A 20,353-nucleotide genomic window follows, 5' to 3' on the forward strand; every position below is an offset into this window, starting at 1 on the left:
CCAGAATCTCTTCCTAATCATGATCAACAACAACAGCATGACCATAGCTAGCACCTCACAGAGCTCACTACATGGTTGACAGGGTTCTAAGTCGGTTTCATACATGAACTCACTAAATACTCACAGAAGTCTTATTATTCCCATTCTGATGAGGAAACGACAAGACAGGGGCTACCCAAGGCCACAGAGCTAGGCAGTCATTAAGAAACAAACGCTCTAAGAACCTGGGCCCTGCAGGTGGTAAGAACCAGCCAACCTGGTTTTCAGATGGAGGAAATGGCAGGATCACAACAGCACATCCCTGAAAGGCATGTTGGTTGATAGGTCTAGGCACCTAGTGGTCTAGACAAGAGGGAACCAGAGTTAGAAGAATCCCCAACTGCCAGGAGACTGGAATTTCATGGATGGACAATAAGCCATGTAGATAATGCCAGCTGGAGCTGGCTATCACATTTGACCGTGGAAACATGAATATCAGCAAGGTAAATTCCCTGGGGTAAGTAAGAAAACCAACCTATAGTACTGTAGCCACATCCCTGATTGTGTGCACCACTGTGCCCCTTCACTGGGCGCCCAGGGGAAGCAGTAGGAGCCCGTGTGTATATGGATTTGTGGCACCCAGACAGAGCTTGCTGGAATCTTACTTCCAGGGCTGCAGGTCCCAGGGCTCTCCTGCTCTGTGCAAATGACGTGCTCATCCCCCCAAAGGAGGGGTGTGGGGCGAGCAGAGCCACCGTGGTCCCAATCGCTGGATGTCTTCAGCTAGCATTTATTGAGTGCTTACTGTATGTAATGTAAGCTCTTTACATGTCTCCTTTCATCTTCTCCACAACCCTATTGGAGCTATTTGCACAGCTGTTACTTCCATTTAGCAGGTGAAGCTAAGAGAGGCAAAGTAATAGGCCCACAGTCAAACAGCTAATAAATGGAGAAAATGAGCATAACACCGAACCCCTGTGCTCTGTGGCCTTGGTTGCACAAAATGGGTTGTGAAGAGAATAATGTGCCTGGAAAATATTAGTGCCATTGTGGTGGGATTAGGTGCCAAGATTTTCCTCAACATACTCAGTTTCTTTGGACTCCGTGGCACATTTGCCTTTGCTCCTTGGAAGGTCTCTCTGAGCCCAATTCTTAGCTCAGCTCGTGTGGGGATCGTGCTGGAAGTTCATGGGATTCCAGAGCCAGGGGGCTGGCTGCCACCCAGGGGCTGGACCTCCTGCCCAGGCTGCCTCTTTCTTCCATTCTCTTTCTAGGAAGCCATACGGCACAATTCTTTCTTCAAGCCAGAAAGGAAACTGGAATATGGAAATGTTGATGAAGCATTTAAAGTGGTCGATCAAATTCTGGAAGGTAAAAAAAATGGTGGGAGGGAAGCAACCCTGGAAGCCTCCTAAGCGTGTCCGGGTTAAGGTCCCTTTGCCTTCTCAGAAACAGGCACCTCATTCACAAGGGCGTTTTCCTCTCTGCCTGGTGGAGTGAAGAGCTGCCTGGGGGAGGCAGACTGGGCCGAGAGACCTTGCCCTTGGCAGCCCTGGTGCACTGACCACCTGCCCTGGCCAAGGCGGGGCTGTTAGCAGACATCGTCTCCTTTCCCGTTCACGGCCACCCTGCAAGAGGGTGTTACTATCCCAGTCCTGCAGGTCAGGAAGCCAAGGCTCAGAGTGATCATGGAAAGTGACCAAGGTCACACACCAGCTACTAGGTGACAGAGTTGAGCGTTACATTGATAGCCCTTTTTAGGGTTTCTAAATCCAGGGCTGACTTCTCTTTCATCCTTTCTCTCTCTGGTTCTCCCTCCCATCCTTTATTCTTTCTCTGCTTTCCGCTTTCTCCTTCCCTCCTCTTCTTCCAGACTCCTTTCCTCTATGTATGTATGTATTTAAAATTAAATTTGCCTCTTAGAAAATAGTTAAGTATAATTTTCCAATAAAATTTCACAACTTTTTACTTTGAAATAATTTTGAACTTACATAAAATCTGTAGAAACATTAAAGAAACTCCCAATGATCCTTCACTCATATCCCCCAATCTGATATGGGAAAGTATAACATTTTTCTGCACTTGCTTTGTCATTCTGTGTGTGTGTGTGTGTGTGTGTGTGTGTTGGAAGCATTGGGAGAGAGAGAGATACACATATTTTTTCTGAACCATTTGAGAGTTAAGTTGCAAATGTATTGTCTCTTTACTTCTAAATCATCAGTGGTTGTTTCCTAAGAACAAGGACATTATCTTACATAAACAGTTATCAAAATCAGAACATTAACGTCAGCACAATACCACTATTTAATCTGCAGATCTTTTTCAAATTTTGCCAGTTGTCTCAATAATGTCCTTTATAGCAAAAAAAAAAAAAAAATATTTATCACAGGGCTCAAATTACCCATGCTTTTCTTCACTGTGCTCTGCAGCTGTCCGTGCAGTGAAAGCTGTCCTCAACACCCGCCTACCAAGATCCCTGATTTCCCCGGGCGTACTGCTGGGCGGGTGTGGGCAGTCTGTGCCGCATCTCAGAGCAAAGGAGAAGTCTGTTGGCATTGTCTGTCTTTAAGTGAATTTCCAGGTTATTAGCCCTTAGTGCATGTTAGAAACTCCCATCTCCTTAATTGTTCTCTCCAATCCTGATCCCAAGCACCGGAGGAGTCCTAAGACATGCCGTCCTGGGTACAGAGCCAGAGCCGTGTAATATGTAATCACTCAGCCCAGCCGCCGGAGTTTGAAGCCCAACATGTCTCTTAGCTCCATAGTGTGTTAGACCTGAAGCTGCTCAGGGGCTGCCTGGGTAATGTCATCTGGAAGCTGTAGGAAAGACACCCTGTACTGTCACCTGCCAATTTTCCTTGGCATCCTGTCTTATTAGCTGTATGACCTTGGCAGGGCACTTCTCAGGGCTCAGTTTCCTTGTTTTAAAATTATATAAGTAAAATAAAAACAATCTTAAAAGTGTAGTATGAAGATTGTAAGAGATAATCATGTGCTTGGCACACAGTAAGAGATCAATAACCATGAACAACAATTATTATTAGATTTTGATGATTTCATTGTTCTCTTGAAAACACTGTCTATTAGTGAGTGCTAACATGTTGGCAGGTGTTCCTTTATCAAGCCAGTGTTCCCAAGATTTTCTCATTATAAGAATCACTGAGGATGTTTATGAGACCTGAAGATCCCTGTGTCCATTTTTAGAATTCTAGAAGATCCAAGGCAACCCCAGGAATCTATCTTAACAAATTTTCCAGGTGATTCTTAGGGTTAGTAAAATGTGGCAAGCACTAAAAGGTGAGTTTGATTTATGGAAGTGGAGAAGAAAGGGGGCTAGAGGGTCCATGGCGTGAGCATCTTGTAAATAACAATATTTAGGGGATTCCTCCTCATGTTTGGTTCTTGCCATAATATTAGTAAGTTTTTGTGTGAGAGTCAACTATTGTATTTTTCCTTGCTTCATTATTTCAGTTGGGTGATCTCTTCAGTCTGTCTCTTAACTTAAATTTTAACTTGTTGGTACCCCATACCCTTTTGATAAGTAAAAAAGTGATACAAGAATCCTTAAAACTTTTCAGTTTCCATCCTCTTGACTCACTAGTTGGGGTCTATTTTTTTCTTTCTCTGCTATTGTCATTTGAATTAAGAATTAATGAGAGGTAACAGGAAGCAATAATTGTGGCGTTGTCATAACAGCACTTTATCTGTTCCTTGAGAAAATAACAGTTTCAAGAAAAAAAGTGTTTAAAAGGTAAAATATGTGGAGATTATATTAAGTTTTAAAATGTGTTCTTGGAGGGAGTGATGTTATTGTTGTTGTTTTCCCCACTGTTAAGATGCATTTCAGCCCTGCCTAATCCCCATGTCCCAGCCGTGGAAGGGTGAAGATCACCACTTACAAACGAGCCGGCTGCTGCCAGAGAGCCTGTGTGATTGGGCCAGAATCAAATCTATGTTTCTCAACTCTGAAATTGGTGTTCTTTCCTCTACATTACCCTGCTTCTCATTTATCTCTTTAAAATTCTGTTAGCCGGGGTGGACTTTACACTGGAGAGAGCAGATGACAATCTCTTTAGCAGGATTTGTGAGAGACCCGGGGAGCCCTGAAACTGAGATTATTTTCCCCACAAACTGTCCTGTTGGGCATGGTACAGACAGACACTTTCATATCTTAGTAGCTTTGGGGCTTTAAGGGCCTCTTATTAAAATGTAAATATGCCTGGAGGAATCACTCCTAAACCCACAGCGGGATAACATTTTATCTCAAGGATTAGTTGATCGAATTGGTTTCCGGCTGAGAGAGTTGAGAGCGACACCCTAGGGAAGAGGCCGGCGGGGGCTGCAGGCGTGGGCAGTGCCATGGAACAGGGCTCTAAACTGTTGCCTGCCTTGCAGGTTTCAAGAGGAACAACTCTATCTAATGTTTTTTCAGCTCTGTGTATTTTAAATAAAGTGCATACATAACAAATTCTGATTGGACAGGCAAAACCAGTAATACCGTAAGCCATGAATTTGAGCCTAGTGACAACGACATGGGTTTTCATACTTTGCTAAAAGCTGAAATCGAAGTTAAGATAGGAGCTCTTGAAATTTAATGTTTATATTTTATAAGGGAAGCAGAATCTATCTGTTCATTCTTCTGTGCTCTTTCCTCAGGGAAGATATGAAATCCAGACTCCAGTACAAAATATTTCCTCAGGAATCTCCCTCAAACAATTTGCAAATCACTATTATTGAGTGCATTTTGAACTTTAGAAAATTCTGCCTTCCACCTAACACGATGGTTGATCATAATTGTATTGTTTGTTCCCTCTGCTTTTCTTTCCCCCTTCCCCACCTTCCTGTGGGTTGCTTGAACATTTTTAGAATTTCGTATTGACTTATCTATAGTGTCTTTGAGTGTATCTCCTTGTATAGATTTTTTTAGTATAATGACATATAATAAAATTTATATATATAAAATGTTGCACTGATATCAGCATTTTACCCGTTCAAGTAAATTGTGGAAACCTTACCTCCCTTTATGTCCTTTTACTCTACTCTCTCCTGTTTAGAGTATGATTGATAATTGTCTTAAATGTTTGTTCTGCATACAGTGAGAACCTCATGAAGCAATGTTATAATTTTGCTTCAAACACAGTTTAGAAAACTCAAGAGGAGAAGAAAAGAATTTACCTCTATTTTTATTCTTTCTGTTGTTCTCTTTCTGATGTTCCAAGATTCCTTTTTGTTTTTTAATAATTCCCTTTCTGTTTCAATAACTTCCCTTTGCCATTATTTTAGGGTAGGTCTGTTGAAAATAAACTCTCTTAGTTTTCCTTAATCTGAGATTTCTTTTGATTTCTTTTTTGTTCTTGAAGGGTATTTTCACTGGCTATGGAATTCTGAGTTGACAGGTCCTTTAGTACTAGAAAATTTTTACACTACTTCCTCTGGACTGCATGCTTTCTGATGAGTAATCCGCTGTCTTTCGAAGTGCTCCTTCCCTACAAATGAGGTAGTGTTTCTCTTTTGCTGCTTTCAAGACAGTGTCTTTGTCTTTTCTGAAGTTTGACTGTTATGTCTCTTGGCATTTATTTCTTTGTATTTATCCTATTGCATCACTCAGCTTCTTGAATCTGTAGGTTTGTGTCTTTTGCCAAGTTTGGGAAACTTTTAGCCATTATTTTTTCAAATACTTGACTTCAGTGACACAAATGTTAGATCTTTTATTATAGACACACGGGTTCCTGAGGCTCAGTCTGTTCCTTTCCGGGCCATTTTTTCCCTTTTATTCAGGTTTGTTGATTTCTTTTGTTCTGTGTTCTTGTCCACTAATAATTTCCTCTTTTCTCTCTATGCTGTTGTTCAGCCCATTCATTGAGCTTTTACAATTTTGGTTGTTGTATTTCCCAATTCTAAAATTTCCATTTGGTTCTTTTTTTATACTTTCTATTTTTTTGCTAAGACTTTCTATTTTTTCATTTGTTTCAAGTGTTCCTGTAATTGCTCAGTGAAGCATTTCTATGATGGCTGCTTTAAAATCCTCATCAGATAATTCCAGCATCTGTGTCGTCTCAGTGTTGGCATCTGTTGATTTCTTTTCTCATTGAAGTTGAGAGTTTCCTGGTTCTTGGTATGAAGAGCAATTTTGAACATTTTGAATATTATGTTATAAGACTCTGGATCTTATTTAAATCTTCTATTTTACTAGAATCTTCTGTTTCACTAGACTACTCTAATCCTTTGCTGGTGGGGAAGAAGGGGGTGACGCCTTGTTACTGCCAGGTGGAGGTTAGGAGTCCAGGCTCCCCACGTGGAGCTGACACCACCCCAGCAGAGGAGTTGGGACACCTCATGGCAGCCTGATGAGGGTGGAAGTAGAGGTTCCCTGCTCAACCCTTACAGGTAGGAGTTGGGTTGCAGTTTTCTTCCGTGGTGTTTAGCTGTTGTAGAGTGTTTATTGTCTAAAAATTTTCCATCTTCCTTGGCTTCTCCTTTTCTGGTCTTTTAGCTAGAAAGAGTAAATCTTTTTTTTTCTGTCTTTGCCTGTTGGTGTTTTCAGATTGTTGGCTTTTCTAGAACTATGTCTGGGATCTATGAGGCAAACAGCAACAACAACAGCAAAACCCACGGAACTCACTGTGTATCTTTCCTTGGGTCCTGAAGTCTCTACCGGGTCTGCCTTCTTCTCTTTACCTTTCAGAGTCTTCCTATATTTGTTTTATATATACCATTCAGGATTGTCGGCTGTATATAACAGGAGGAACAGGAGAAGTACATCTATTTAATCTTCTCCTGGAACTGGAAGTCTCCTTGCCATAGTGCTTTGACTCCAGAAAGTCACACATGTTTCCCTAGGGCTCTGACACCCAGCATATTGGCAGACACACAGGTTCCCCTGCAGAACTCTACTTCAAATCCACAAGTATACTGAAAGCCAAACATTGCTATTTGTGACCCTTCACTGTACAGCCTGCTGGCCCAGCAGAAGCACTGTCAGTGGAATTTTTGCACAATGAGACAACAGTTGGGGGGGTGCCATCCGTACTTTCTGGTTGCTTCCTCAACTTTCATGTATTTTCCTATAACAGGTGAAATATATATGGGAGGTCAAGAACATTTTTACATGGAAACCCAAAGCATGCTTGTTGTTCCCAAAGGAGAGGACCAAGAAATGGATGTCTATGTGTCCACACAGTTTCCCAAATACATACAGGTAACATGAGGCCACTGTGGAGGGGACATGGCTACATGGTTTCTTCCAGAAAAATGTACCAAGAGCAATTAGAAATAAAAATGTCCTTTATTCAGGAACTGAAGAAATATTGACTACGAACAGCCACATTGATTTGGATATTAATAGCCATATGATTTCAGAGCTTTTAGAAGAGTATTGTTAAAGTAGGGGCCTTTTGTTTGTGGTTCTGTAATTTTAAAACAAATTGTGGACTCAGCAGGTCTCTTTTGCTCTGCTCCTGGCACTGTTAAGAACACAAAAGGGAAAAGAAGAAAGCCTGTCCCCCAGAGCTTATGCTACCTCACTGATATGAAGCAGTTAGGAAATAGTATTGGAAAGGATGCATCCAGGTGCAAAATCAGCTAAGTAAGAATGTACATGGTTCCTGCTTTCTCGAATGGCAAAAAAAATAAAAAATAAAAAAAATAAAATAAAAAAAAAGAATGTACATGGGTGGAGAAATGAAGAGAAAAGAGAGTTTGCTGAGGCTAGAATCACCCAGGTAGACCCATGAAAAAGAAGTTTTAAATTTGGATTCATGGTAAGAGTGACATTTGTCTAGATGGTAGGAGAAGAGAGGCCATTTCCAGGCAAATCCATGGCAAGATCAAATGCCACTCATTCATTCATTTGCTCATGCTTCTGCAAACATTTGTTGCCTGTGTCCTGTATCCCAGGCAACGTGTGTAAGGAAGGAGGAATGGCACAGTGACTGCCCCAGCTGGAATGGAATGCCTTAAGGGAAGGCTGGGTTTAAGCACCAGGGGGGACGTAAGGGAAGCAGAGTGGAGGGATCTTAATTCAGTAGGTAGGTCGTAAGGACCCAGTGCTGTTACCAGAGGATAGGAATGTGAGAATGTGGAGAATTGTCTTGTAGAAGGTGGGCACAAAGAAGTGTTGGATGGCCTCTATTCTGGGCCTTTTCTGCTCTTCACACCCTGTGTGATGTTGGGCCCTCCCTTCATCCATCTCAGGTTCCCTATTTATAAAAATTGGTTGTTAAGATTAAATGACCTCTAAACATTATGATGGTGAGAAAGAGTGAGAGCTGCATCCCATGGAAGACCAACTGGTCAACTTTAGCGGCAATCCAAATGGGAGGTGAGAAGTGCTTATTCTCCAGGTAGGCAGTAGAATGTAAGGAAAATACCCAAGCTGGGAGAGTCCTGGAAGGCCACAAGATCTCACTGCTTTAGGAAACATGTCCCTAGTGTGAAACAAGGACACTTCGAGTGTGATTCAAGGGGAAAATACAAAAAAGTATTAGCACAAAATCCAGTATCCTACTAGTAATGAAGGGATACCTAATATTAGTAATAGTTTGGCAATGTCCTTACAGCCAGATGTTGCTGAGAGTGGTTGGGGATGCATGCCAATGCAGTGTAGACATTGCCCTGTTGTTTAGCATAACCACCCAGTTTGGGTATCATGTACAACATCATGGAATAAAAACGTGCAGTGGCTGTCACACCTCCACTTCTGGGGACAGTTTCTTTTTGTTAGGGTCATGGGTGTGACAATGATAGTCACAATTATGTCCATGCTAAAGATGAGTCAAATTAATCAGAACTGTTATCGTTCACAGGACATAGTTGCTTCAACCTTAAAGCTCCCAGCCAACAAGGTCATGTGTCATGTGAGGCGTGTTGGCGGGGCGTTTGGAGGGAAGGTCACCAAAACTGGCATCATGGCAGCTGTCACCGCATTTGCTGCAAACAAGTACGTGGAGAAAATCTGCTAAATACACTGCAAAACAAAATGAAATCATGCTGAAAGTTCTCAATATCAGGATTAATAAGGAAGAATCTGGGCCAAGATTATTTAAAATCACATATAATATACAAACATAAACAAGCTGTCAGCTTATTATAACTTCCTTGTCTTATATTGTCAAGCTACATCTTATCAGAATCAAAATAAGAATCAATTACTTTAGACATGACTTCCTTCACTTAGAAGAAAGAAGAAAAAATATATATATATAAAATAATTATGAAAAGAATGAAAGCCACAGAAAAAATATTAACTGGAATACCTGGAAAGTAGACAGAAACAGGTCCTGGATGGGTGGGGGTTACTTGTCCTTAGCACCTGTTGGAATGACCTATATATGTATAGGTCATTTATATGACTTTTTAGACCATATATATATTGTCTTGTTTTAAATAGAGACCTTGCTTTTGTTATGTTTACATTAATTTATATTGTTATTTTCCTTTGAGCATCTCAAAACAACATCATAGGAAATGGTCTTTGGACAGGCACACCTAGAAGGTTTCATTCCTTTGCTGAGTAATATAGGTCAGTTCCAACAAAAAGAACTTGATTCCAGCCCTGTCCTACCAGGGAGTACTTGGCAGTTAGCACCTTCATTTGTGTCAGTTTAAAATGTGGCCTTGGGAAGTTTGCCTGTAGCAGAGGTGGTTATCACAGTGGGAACACCCCCAGAGCAATGTTCTGGAGCCTTGAGCATCCAAGAACCTCCCTCCCAAGAGTAGCAAATGCAAGCATTATGCCCTATCCAGGAGGAAGGGGAGGCCACCAGATATGACTGAGATCAGCAGAAGCTGTGCGTGTAGAGTAGTTCTGTGGTTCTGTCACGCATGTGGGCACCACTCAGCTCCACTCAGGCTCTTATCAAGAGTTCAATAAACCCTGGATAATACCTACTTGGTAAAAGAGTTTGCCTCTCTTGCTTTTTTGCTATTTTAGACATGGCCGTGCAGTCCGCTGCATTCTGGAACGAGGAGAAGACATGTTAATAACTGGGGGCCGCCACCCTTACCTTGGAAAGTACAAAGTGAGTAGAAGAAGAAGGTGTGGGGGAAGGATTTGTGTTGTAAACTCAACATTCAATCAAGCCCTAGTGTTTGGCTACTTTCTAATGGGGAATGACTATGAGCAAATCAACAAGTTATCTAACTTTTTATTCCTTGTGCTGACTGTTTAATCAGTGGCTAGTTCAATGAAGCTTTTCTGCTTTGCTCAAAGGTATCAGTTTAAGAAAAAAATACTAGCTGATATGGGCTGTTACAAAGTGAATAATTGGAAAACACAAGGATATATGTCTATGAAAGTAGATTTGATAACCATGCTTATTCTCACATGTAAAACAGGTGAAAATAGAATAATTCCCATAACAATAGTGTTATGTGAAATTGCAATTATTTGCAGATGTGTTCTTCATTTTTCAATACATCATGGATATTTTTGTAAAAATAGTTCCCAGAAATTTCTAGGAAAATTTTCATAGTAAGAAGTAATTATACTTTTGCTTTATGAAAAATAATTTAACTTCTCACAGTAGGCTAACTGCTCTAAACAACAACTAAAAACTCTCAGGGACTGAGACATTAAAAAGTGAGCAAAAGACATGAACAGAAGCTTTTTAAAAGAAGACAGACTTATGGCCAATAAACATGTGAAAAAATGCTCAACATCTCTAATCATCAGGGAAATACAAATCAAAATCGCAATGAGATATCACCTAACTCCATGAGAATGGCTTTTATCACTAAGTCCCAAAACAACAGATGCTGCTGTGGATGTGGAGAGAAAGGAACATTGTACACTGTTGGTGGGACTGTGGGACTGTCAACTAGTGCAACCTCTATGGAAAACAGTATGGAGATTCCTCAAAAAACTAAAAGGAGACCTAACGTTTGATCCAGCAATCCCACTACTAGATATTTACCCAAAGGAAAAGAAGTCGTTTTATCAAAAACACACCTTCACTCGAATGTTTATTGCAGCCCAATTCACAATTGCAAAGATGTGGAAGCAACCCAAATACCCATCAATTCAAGAGTGGATTAACAAAATGTGGTGTATGTATACCATGGAATACTACTCAGCCACGAAGGATGACTTAATGCCTTTTGCAACAATTTGGATGAAACTGGAGGCCATTATCCTAAGTGAAATATCTAAAGAATAAAAAAAAACAAATACCACATATACTATTAAATTGGAACTAACTGAAGAGCACACATATGCTAACAGGGAAGTAAAACTTAATCGAAATCAAACAGGGAGGAGTGGGGTGGAGGAGATGGGCAAAAACCTACCTAATAGGTACAATGAACACTATCTGGGTGATGGGCACATTTATAACCATGACTCAAGCATTCTAAAAGTGATCCATGTAACCAAAACTATGTGTACCCCCATAATATTAATACTTTGAAATTTAAAAAAATGAAAACATAACAATTTCAATATGTGTACCCCCATAATATTAATACTTTGAAATTTAAAAAAATGAAAACATAACAATTTCAGGTTAAGAGATGAAGCACACATAGTAAAACCATGGAGAAAGATGAATCTGAGTCAGAGTATATACAGGAGTCTTCTTAAAGAAGGTGAAACATAAATGTGCCTTCAAGAATGGTTAGGCAGAAAGAAGGCATGCCAGGTGGTGGGAATAATGACAGAAAAATCACAGAAGTGGAATGACATGGCACGTCTGGTAGGGGCAGGAGTGAAGGGAGAGGGGGAATGACTACAGAGTGCTTCCTGGAGGGTCGTGAAAGAGGATAGGTTGGTTTAGGTGGTGCCTGACTGAGAGGAGCCTGGAGTCACTTGCTCTCAAAAGAAAGACTGAGACTGAGTAGTTCCTTGATCAGTCTAGTGCTGTATCTAAACATGGGCACTTTGGGGAGGGTGACAGGATGGCCTGGGGAGAAGAGAGGATGGAGGCAGGTGGGCCAGGGGGAGGCAGCTGATGCATCCAGACATGAAGCAGTTGGGGTGTGAGATAGGATGGTAAGATATAGAAGAGATGAATCCAAGAGCCATTGCAATGTGAAATAAAATAGAATTTGGTGAAAAGTTTGGCCAAATACAATGGAGAACACAACCACACATATGACTTGGAGGGTTCTAGAAGAAACAGACAAGTTGGAAGGAGGAACCAATATGGAAGAACAGTGATGAGCTTGTTTGTGTAAGTGTTGGGGAAGAAGTGACAACAGGACCGTAAAGCAGAAATGTCATTCACTGCCATGGACTTTGCTGAAAGGACTGGGTTATAGTGATAGAAGCCATCATCACGGTGGTGATTAAAACTATGAGAAAATAATGTTTTCCGATGGAGAGTAGTATGAGGACAGGAGATAATATTTATAATAGTAATACTAATAATTTATATTTAGAACACTTGCTATGTTTCAGGCACTTGCCTATAATTTTCCATGCATTACCTGATTTGTTTCCATTTCACAGATAGTGAAAGAAGGTACATAGCTTGCCTAAAATCACAGCACTAGTTATATATCCAAGACATCACAGCCAAATCCAACGTCACGAAGCTTTTCCCTGTAGGAGGGGGGTTCACAAGGGACGAAGTAGACTGTAGAGAGGCTTGGCCCTGGCGCCAGTACCAAAGGCCAGTCCTCCTCCCCCAGGCTGGATTCACGAATGACGGCAGAATCTTGGCCCTGGACATGGAGCATTATAGCAACGGAGGCGCCACGCTGGACGAGTCATTATTCGTGAGTGTTTCGAGAAGCAAGTTCACATTCCTGACAGCGTGTTGCATAAAATGATTTCACTCAGAAAATGTTCCATAGTGAAGTAATATTTAATTATGAAAGTGTAACAATCGTTATCGCACGTGTGACTCAGCGGCGCCCACAGCGTGAGCCCAGAGGTCTTGGGTGAGTCTGCAGCTGCATGTCACCTCCATGCTGCGCCCTAAGTAATCAGAGCTCTTTTCCCACATGCTGACATGAGACCACTGACATTCTGGACTGGGTGACTGTTCATTCTGGGGGCTGTCCTGTGCCTTGCAGGATGTTCAGCAGCATCCTTGGCTTCTGGTAGATGTCAGTGACGCTGCCACCCCCACGTCCTTAACAACCGGCATTGTCTCCTCCAGACATTGCTGAATGTCCCCAGGAGGAAGGGGTTGCCCCTGGTTAAGGACCAATGCATTAGACCCAATGCCAAAACATTTTTTTCCATTTTCTCTGTTTTCTAGGTTATTATAATCATTACATTCGGTAGACCCAGTGCTTAGCACCTGTGACTATTTCAAAGGCTTCTGTAAATGTTTGAAATCTGAAAAAAAAATGCATTAACTCTAAAATATGAAAAGAAAAAAATAAGTACTTTAAAAGAAAAACTGTTCAAATACTTAAAGATTATTTTACAGCAAACATTTGGGGTGTGGGTGTATTTAGCTCATTTGGTGTGAGGTGGAGGGACTGCCATTTCGGGCCTGGTTCAGGTCTGAGTCTTAGGACGGGGAGACAGGTACAGGCTTATCACACCAACTCTGGATTTCTCCAGGTGATAGAAATGGGAATTCTGAAAATGGACAACGCTTACAAGTTCCCCAACCTGCGCTGCCGGGCGTGGGCGTGCAGAACCAACCTTCCATCCAACACGGCGTTCCGCGGGTTTGGCTTTCCCCAGGCGGGGCTCATCACCGAATCCTGTATCACCGAAGTTGCAGCCAAATGTGGTTTGTCCCCTGAGAAGGTAATACTAAATCAGTCTCACACACAAAAGACTTAGAATTCAGAAGTGGGATGCCTTTGGGGGTCATTCAGGTTGAGGCATTTAAGATCCTGGGGGTAAATGATTTGCTCTAGGTAACCCAGCTGATTAGTTAATATAGATCCAGGGCTCCAAAGTTCAGTGAACTTTGTTTTGCTCAGAATCCTTCTCAAAAGTCCTGGAAACAGAGTCTATAGACGAGTGAGCACCAGCTTCTCACCTGGTTAGTGAGAGGCCTCCGTCGGTTGAGGGTATAACCACTACCCACAGTTCCACTAAGCCCCTCGTCTCCTGCCTCCCTAACATCTCAGCAAGCTGTGACAAAGTTGGTCATTTTAGTTACTCAAATGATCTACTTCAGTTCTTTAAGTCTCAGCCCCAACTTCATTTATTAAGAAGGTCATTTCCCTCCCTGGGCCCTCTTCCACCCAAGATCCTGCAGTGGAGTTAGGGTGGGGAGAGGTGGTGAGCTCTCTCTCACTCCTTCTCCTCCCTGTGCCTTCTGCTGTGATGTTCGCACAGGGAGGAAGAGGAGGAGGACCAGGGAAAACAGACAGCCTCTCATGTGACTTCTCCAAGGGAGCCTGGAGTCCTTTCTTTGGTTCCATGTAGCCACTTTTCAAGTATGTTGTCTGTGGCTCCATTTCTGTCAGCTCTTCCAGAAATTGAAGTCCCTGGTGAGAGTCAGTTAACTCTCCAACTGACCTTCAGTGGGCACTCCACATAGCAGTCCACTGGTGACCATGCCTCGTACCCATGCCCTGTGCCCTGGCAGTCCTTGGAAGGCCCCAGTCTTGATTCATCTACCTTCTTCCTCCCAACGTTAGACTCTATGTCCATAGACAGGAGCCATCTTCCTTATGTCTCTTGAACTTGGTTAGGGGGAGGGGGTCCTTGCCCCTCCCCTCCTGGCCATTTTACCACAGCCTGTCTCCCAATGTCCTGCCACATTTGGTAGCAGTAGGGAGGAGAATCTTGTGAAGCTCTCCCTTCATCCCCAGGGAAGTTGGAGGAGAGAATAGCCTCTCACAATCACTGCCTTCCCCACACAGCACAGCTCACTGATTTCTAGTCCTCCTCTTACAAAATGGCCTGAGAATGTTTTAGGGGTGGGAAGAGTATGTGTCTGTAATGGCCCCGTCAGCCTGGGGAGGAGGCTGGCCGCAGCCGCTGGGAGTTTTCTCCTGAGAGTGTGAGGTACTTGTGAGGTACTTCTTTTACTCAGTGCTTCAGACATCCTAGGATAGACTCTTTGAATTTTTTCTTCATCCTAGATATTGGTTATGTTTAAACAAGCTTTCACATTTGCCTGTTTTGGAGGTGAGTGGTCTTATCTTGCCACAGCATGTGAACAATCCGAATCATGTGGCCTGGATGACCTTTCAACAGATGTTCCTGACACAGCGGGAATTCAGTCTCTGGTGTTCCCAGACTGTGTCGAGTCCCGTAGGAATATAGGGGGAGGATCCCTTCCTTTGGGTTTGCGCGACAGTATGTAAGTAAGTGCTAATGTATTTGAGAGGCTCCAGGTAAAGGAGAGGAGAACGCTGTGTGTGGGGAAAGGTTTCCACAAGGACTCAGTAGGACTCAGCTTGGACCTTGTAGGTTGGGTAGAGTTTGACCAAGAGGACAGTGGACGGGCGAGACTCTGTCTGCTGGGCTCCCGGCACCCCCACTTTACTCTCCTTTCCTTCCATAGGTCCGAATGATAAACATGTACAAGGACATTGATCAAACACCCTACAAACAAGAGATTAATGCCAAGAACCTGATCCAGTGCTGGAGAGAGTGTATGGCCATGTCTTCCTACTCGCTGAGGAAAGCAGCCGTGGAAAAATTCAACAGAGAGAATTACTGGAAGAAGAAAGGGCTGGCCGTAGTCCCCCTCAAGTTTCCTGTCGGCCTTGGCTCAGTCGCTGCTGGTCAGGTCAGTTCTCAAAACGCAGGTGGGAACATGCCCAGAAGTGGCCCAGACAAAACAAAAGATACTGAGGGAACTTTTCCTTAAGTCAGGCTAGCCATGGGGAGGCAGGGCTCAACTGTTAAATTTCTTCCAAGTCGTGCTTAGTCAAGCCAGACAAGAGCCCCTCCGCCCGCATCCCCACAGTTGGTGAAGAACATTCCTGCCGGGAAGTTGGGAGACTTGAGGTTTACTCCCGGCCCTGGCAGCGAGCAGTGGAGCCGACTCACTCTGGGCCAGGGCGGCTCACGTGGGAAGTAGGAGTGCGGGACCGACGCCCTCCAGGACTCCAGCCCCTGTGATTCCGTGTCGCTGGGCTGTGACATAGAAACGGAAGCTGCAAGGCCTGTGGCGCCCACTCCTTTTGGGTAGGTTGGGTTGGGTTGGGGTAAACTAAATCCAGAAAGGTAAATCACTTTAAGAACTTTTTAAACACAATTTTCGGAGTTTGGGCATCATATATTTGTTAAAAGTGTGAGGGGAGGACTGGGAACCTCTCTCATAGTTTATTTTCTCTATTTGATTAAATCAATCCCCTTGCTTTGTTGACAAATCCCACTTGCTGTTTCTACTTCTTCATCCGTGAATAAAGCTTATCTCTGACGGCTGGTGAGGGACCGTGCTGTGCTGGCTCATGGTGCAGTATGGTGGGGGGCCCCTGTTATCTATTCCCTACATATATGCATTCGTGTACATACACAGAAGCCAGAGGAGCCCTCACAATTGGCGTCACTCCTCTGTGCAGGATTCACGCCTTGGGCTGAGCCATGAGGAAGGCACGGCAGGCGTGTTGCCTGATCACGGAAGAGCAGTGAATGGGGGGAGCTGGGAGAGAAGCATTAGTGTGGATGTCCTATGTTGAAACAGGAGCTGAGGAGGCCAGGAAAAGTGGGCGGGGGTCCTCCCGCATTCCTGTATCTGCCTGTTCACCTAACTTTCCTAGTTGAGCCTTGGAGTACCTTAGAACGTTTGCATGCAGCTTTGATTGTAGGCAGGGGTGGGTCAGAGAAGTAGTGTTATAAAGGATGATCTTATTGCAGCCTTCTCATTCCTTGCCTGCTTGTGATGGCAGAAAATGACACAGCCATTTAGTCATCTGCACACACTTTGCTCAGATGCAAGAGACAGTCCAAGGGCTATGGGTGAGGAACTAAGGCAAAAACAAGGTTATTAACGAATGATAAGAAAGTGAAACAGCCATATTGCTGATATGGAGAAAGTTTTAGTGGTCTGATAGAAGATCAACCAACCACAACATTCCCTTAAACCAAAGCCTTCTTACGGATAAGGAAAGAAAGTGGTTTCTTGAGATGGAATCACCTCCTGTGAAGATCTGTGAGCATTGCTGAAATAACAACAAAGGATTTAGAATATGACATTAACTTAGTTGATAAAGCAGAGTAACGGTTTGAGAGGATTGATTCCAATTTTGAAAAAACTTCTACTGTGGGTGAAATTCTATCAAACAGCATCACATGCCACAGAGAAATCTTTTGTGACAGGAAGAGCCAATCAGTGCAGCATAGTTCATTGTTGTTGTTTTTTAAGAAATTGCCACAGCCACCTCAACCTTCAGCAACCACCACCCTGACCAGTCAGCAGCCACCAGCACCGAGACAAGAGCCTCCACCAGCAAAAGATTGTGTCACTGAAGGCTCAGATGATTGTTAGCATTTTTTTAACAATAAAGTATTTCTAAATTAAGACATGTATATTTTAGACATATGCTATTGTATTCATTAGACTATAGTATAGTATAAATGTAAAGTATACTTAATAGACTACAGTATAGTGTATAAACACAACTTTTATATGCACTGGGAAACCAAAAACCTTGTGTGACTCACTTTATAGTGATACTCCCTTTATTGCCATAATCTGGAACTAGACTTGCAATCTCTCCAAGGTATGCCTTTGCTTAATTCCTGCACTATGAACACTAAAGGGCACAGACAGTACCTAATTAGCCTCTGTGTTTCCAGGGCTTTATCACGGAACGTGGCATGGAGTAGGAACTCAAATGTCTAAAGGGCTGAGACATTTAGGGAATCTGCGATTAAAGCTAACTTCTCACCAATACCAGCAGTCGTTGCTTGAAGATTTAAATTTCCCCGACTAAGCCCTCTATTCATATTGGAGAACCATCTGCTCCAGCACTCCAGTTGTGCCGATTTTGTAGATGAAGCTTTGCAGAATTATCTTTTGTGGTTCTAACAATGAGCCATCCGGTGGTGCCACTTAACTAAACTGAATTTGACATTTTAAATGGCCCGAGGAGATTGCAGCATCACACGGAACAAATTACTCAGCAGTCTGTGAAAGAAATGCTGCCCTGGACATGCAGGCTGAGTGCCGTCACCAACAGGGTCACACAATGTAGGAAATGTACAATCCACTATAATTGTAGCTCAATCATATGTGCCAAGTCCAACTAGGAATTACACCCACTTTCTGCAGAGCCAAGGAGGCCTGATGCAGCTCTGCAAGCTTAAGTAACAGATCGAAAGGCTATGCTATTGCAAGTTCACTTATCATGAGCACCTACCACAGGTGAGACACTATGTTGCATTCCAAGAAATGCCTTTGGACTAATCTTTCCTTTCCAGGAGCTCACATTCTAGCCAAGTTCAATGAAGTGCCACAGAAAGAGGCCCAGGAGCTACTGTTGCAGCTGGCTTACCTGGCATCTAATGCACAGCCCCAGGCCACCAGCTCTGGGCTCTGGGTGGAAGAAAGCTACTTCTCATCTTTATTCTTTTGAGAATAAATAGCCAGGAGCCCAAGATGGTGTTTTCAGGAGTCATGTGTCAACAGGCAGTAAAACATGCTCTGCTGCATCTTCCCAAGACCCTTGGGCATGAGTGTTATGGCTACTGTGCCTTCTTCAAAATTCTAACAGTCTTCCTTAGGCTGTGAATATATATGCCTTTGTCCTCAGAGAAAGGGCACCCTGCTGTCTCTGTTTCCCAGTACTTCTCTACTTTACACCTGCTGCCCAAGTAAACGGAGCCCATTTTCGATGTCAAAATTGTCTTATTGGGAACGATAGAGACTTCTGGTTGTCATTCACTGGGGAGATGAACCTTCGAATACCAATAAAGGGGCAGTTTTGCAAGTTTAGTCCACAGCCCATAGTTGGCTGTGAAGGTTCTTTTTGGGGGCAGAGAATTGATCGAGGAATGCAGAACTTTCCTTGGATTTATCTTGTAGTTGACATGCAATTCCATCCACTTTTACTTATGACCAGGGTTGCTTACAAATAATCTAAGTGGGTAATTAAGGCATACTAAAATTTTAGGTTCATTAAGTGGAAATGAGCTTGTTACCAGAATTTTCTGAAAACCCTGCCATTACATAGTAGATTATTATGCCACTATGTGTAGAAACTTAGATATTAAGAAACCTGGCTGACAGAGCTTTAAGTGACCCCTGGCTGACCCAGACCACATGCATGAGGTTGGCACTGCGCAGCTGAAAAGCTGCAGAGGTTGCCTTGCAGGCCGTCCTGGACTGTAGTGGAACCACGCAGAGGCATCTTCTCTAGGAGCATATGCTATTGATGTTGTCTTATTAACATATTGGAGGCTCAAAGCAGAGAAACCATCCTGTGTTCTGCAACCCACTGGGATAGCTCTGTACTCAAGTTTAGTGCAGAGAGACTTGCAAGAAGGCACGTTCTTGTTAATCATAAAACATGTTTAGCTTAGAGTCTGGCTGTTTCGTATTGCAGGAGCTTCTCATGCTGTTGGCAGGCCGGTTCCTTCTGGATCCTTGTGAGGTGCTGTACAGTTAGATACAATTACTTCCAAATTCCCTTTCAACTCCAAAGCTCTGTAATTCTGTACCAGGATGATTTAGGGTGGGCTTAGCTCATTTTGCAGCAAAAAAATTTAATGTGTATCCTTCCTGTCTTATTTGGATTTTCATTTCACTCCTCTGCAACACGCCTGTAGCTATGGGATTCTGTGTGCACACAGTTATTCTCCCTCTCGCTCGACCTTTCTCTACTTAACTTTGCATAACGCCCCCCTCCTCCAAAAAGAAACCTAAAATGCTGCTCCACTCTGGGCTGGGAAGAAAGGGGTTCTTGGAGGTACTAGTATGCTCAGATGTCCTAGTTAGGAAATAGTAGCTTGAGGAACATTGTCTTGCTACAGACTCAAAGCCACCTAGGAGCAACATGGCCTCTCGTAGGGTGACCACAAGGCAGGACTAGCCCAGCATTGCCCTGGCTCTGCTCAGTGCTCTCAGGGCAATGGGAAAAGCATCTCATGGTTTTTTGGTTTTTTTTTTTTTTTTTTTTTTTGCAGGATCTAGGGGATGGAAAAGACGGGGTCAATTCCAAGGAAAATGTTTTAATTGACATGATATGTGATAATATTAGTCAAAAAGCTAATGGATACTGTTTTCATCTTTTCTGCTTAGGCTGCTGCCCTGGTCCACATTTACTTAGATGGTTCTGTGCTGGTCACCCATGGTGGAATTGAAATGGGGCAGGGCGTGCACACTAAAATGATTCAGGTAAGATTGCAAATAACCAGATTAAGTCGGGTATGTGCTTGTAGAGATGCTCATATACACTGAAAAACTATCAGTGTATATTTTCCATTCCAACATAAAGGACAGGAAGCTTTAGTTTTGACTGCTTAAGCAGTTAAGCTATTAGCAGAAAGTGGGAAAACAAGTCAATT

General features: G+C 43.0%; 1 protein-coding gene across 1 annotated transcript in view; it reads left to right on the top strand.

Moving 5' to 3' along the window:
• Window positions 1–20,353, top strand: part of AOX1 (aldehyde oxidase 1) — a 67,461-nt gene that overhangs the window by 36,020 nt on the left and 11,088 nt on the right. Inside the window, exons 20-27 of the mRNA XM_012739071.3 lie at window positions 1,254–1,350; window positions 7,053–7,177; window positions 8,784–8,917; window positions 9,911–9,998; window positions 12,607–12,693; window positions 13,493–13,684; window positions 15,402–15,629; window positions 20,088–20,183. Of these exons, the coding sequence (XP_012594525.2) occupies window positions 1,254–1,350; window positions 7,053–7,177; window positions 8,784–8,917; window positions 9,911–9,998; window positions 12,607–12,693; window positions 13,493–13,684; window positions 15,402–15,629; window positions 20,088–20,183 (1,047 nt within the window). The remainder of the gene's footprint in view (window positions 1–1,253; window positions 1,351–7,052; window positions 7,178–8,783; window positions 8,918–9,910; window positions 9,999–12,606; window positions 12,694–13,492; window positions 13,685–15,401; window positions 15,630–20,087; window positions 20,184–20,353) is intronic.

Source organism: Microcebus murinus, chromosome 8 (assembly GCF_040939455.1).
Source record: "Microcebus murinus isolate Inina chromosome 8, M.murinus_Inina_mat1.0, whole genome shotgun sequence".
Classification (NCBI taxonomy): Eukaryota; Metazoa; Chordata; class Mammalia; order Primates; family Cheirogaleidae; genus Microcebus; species Microcebus murinus.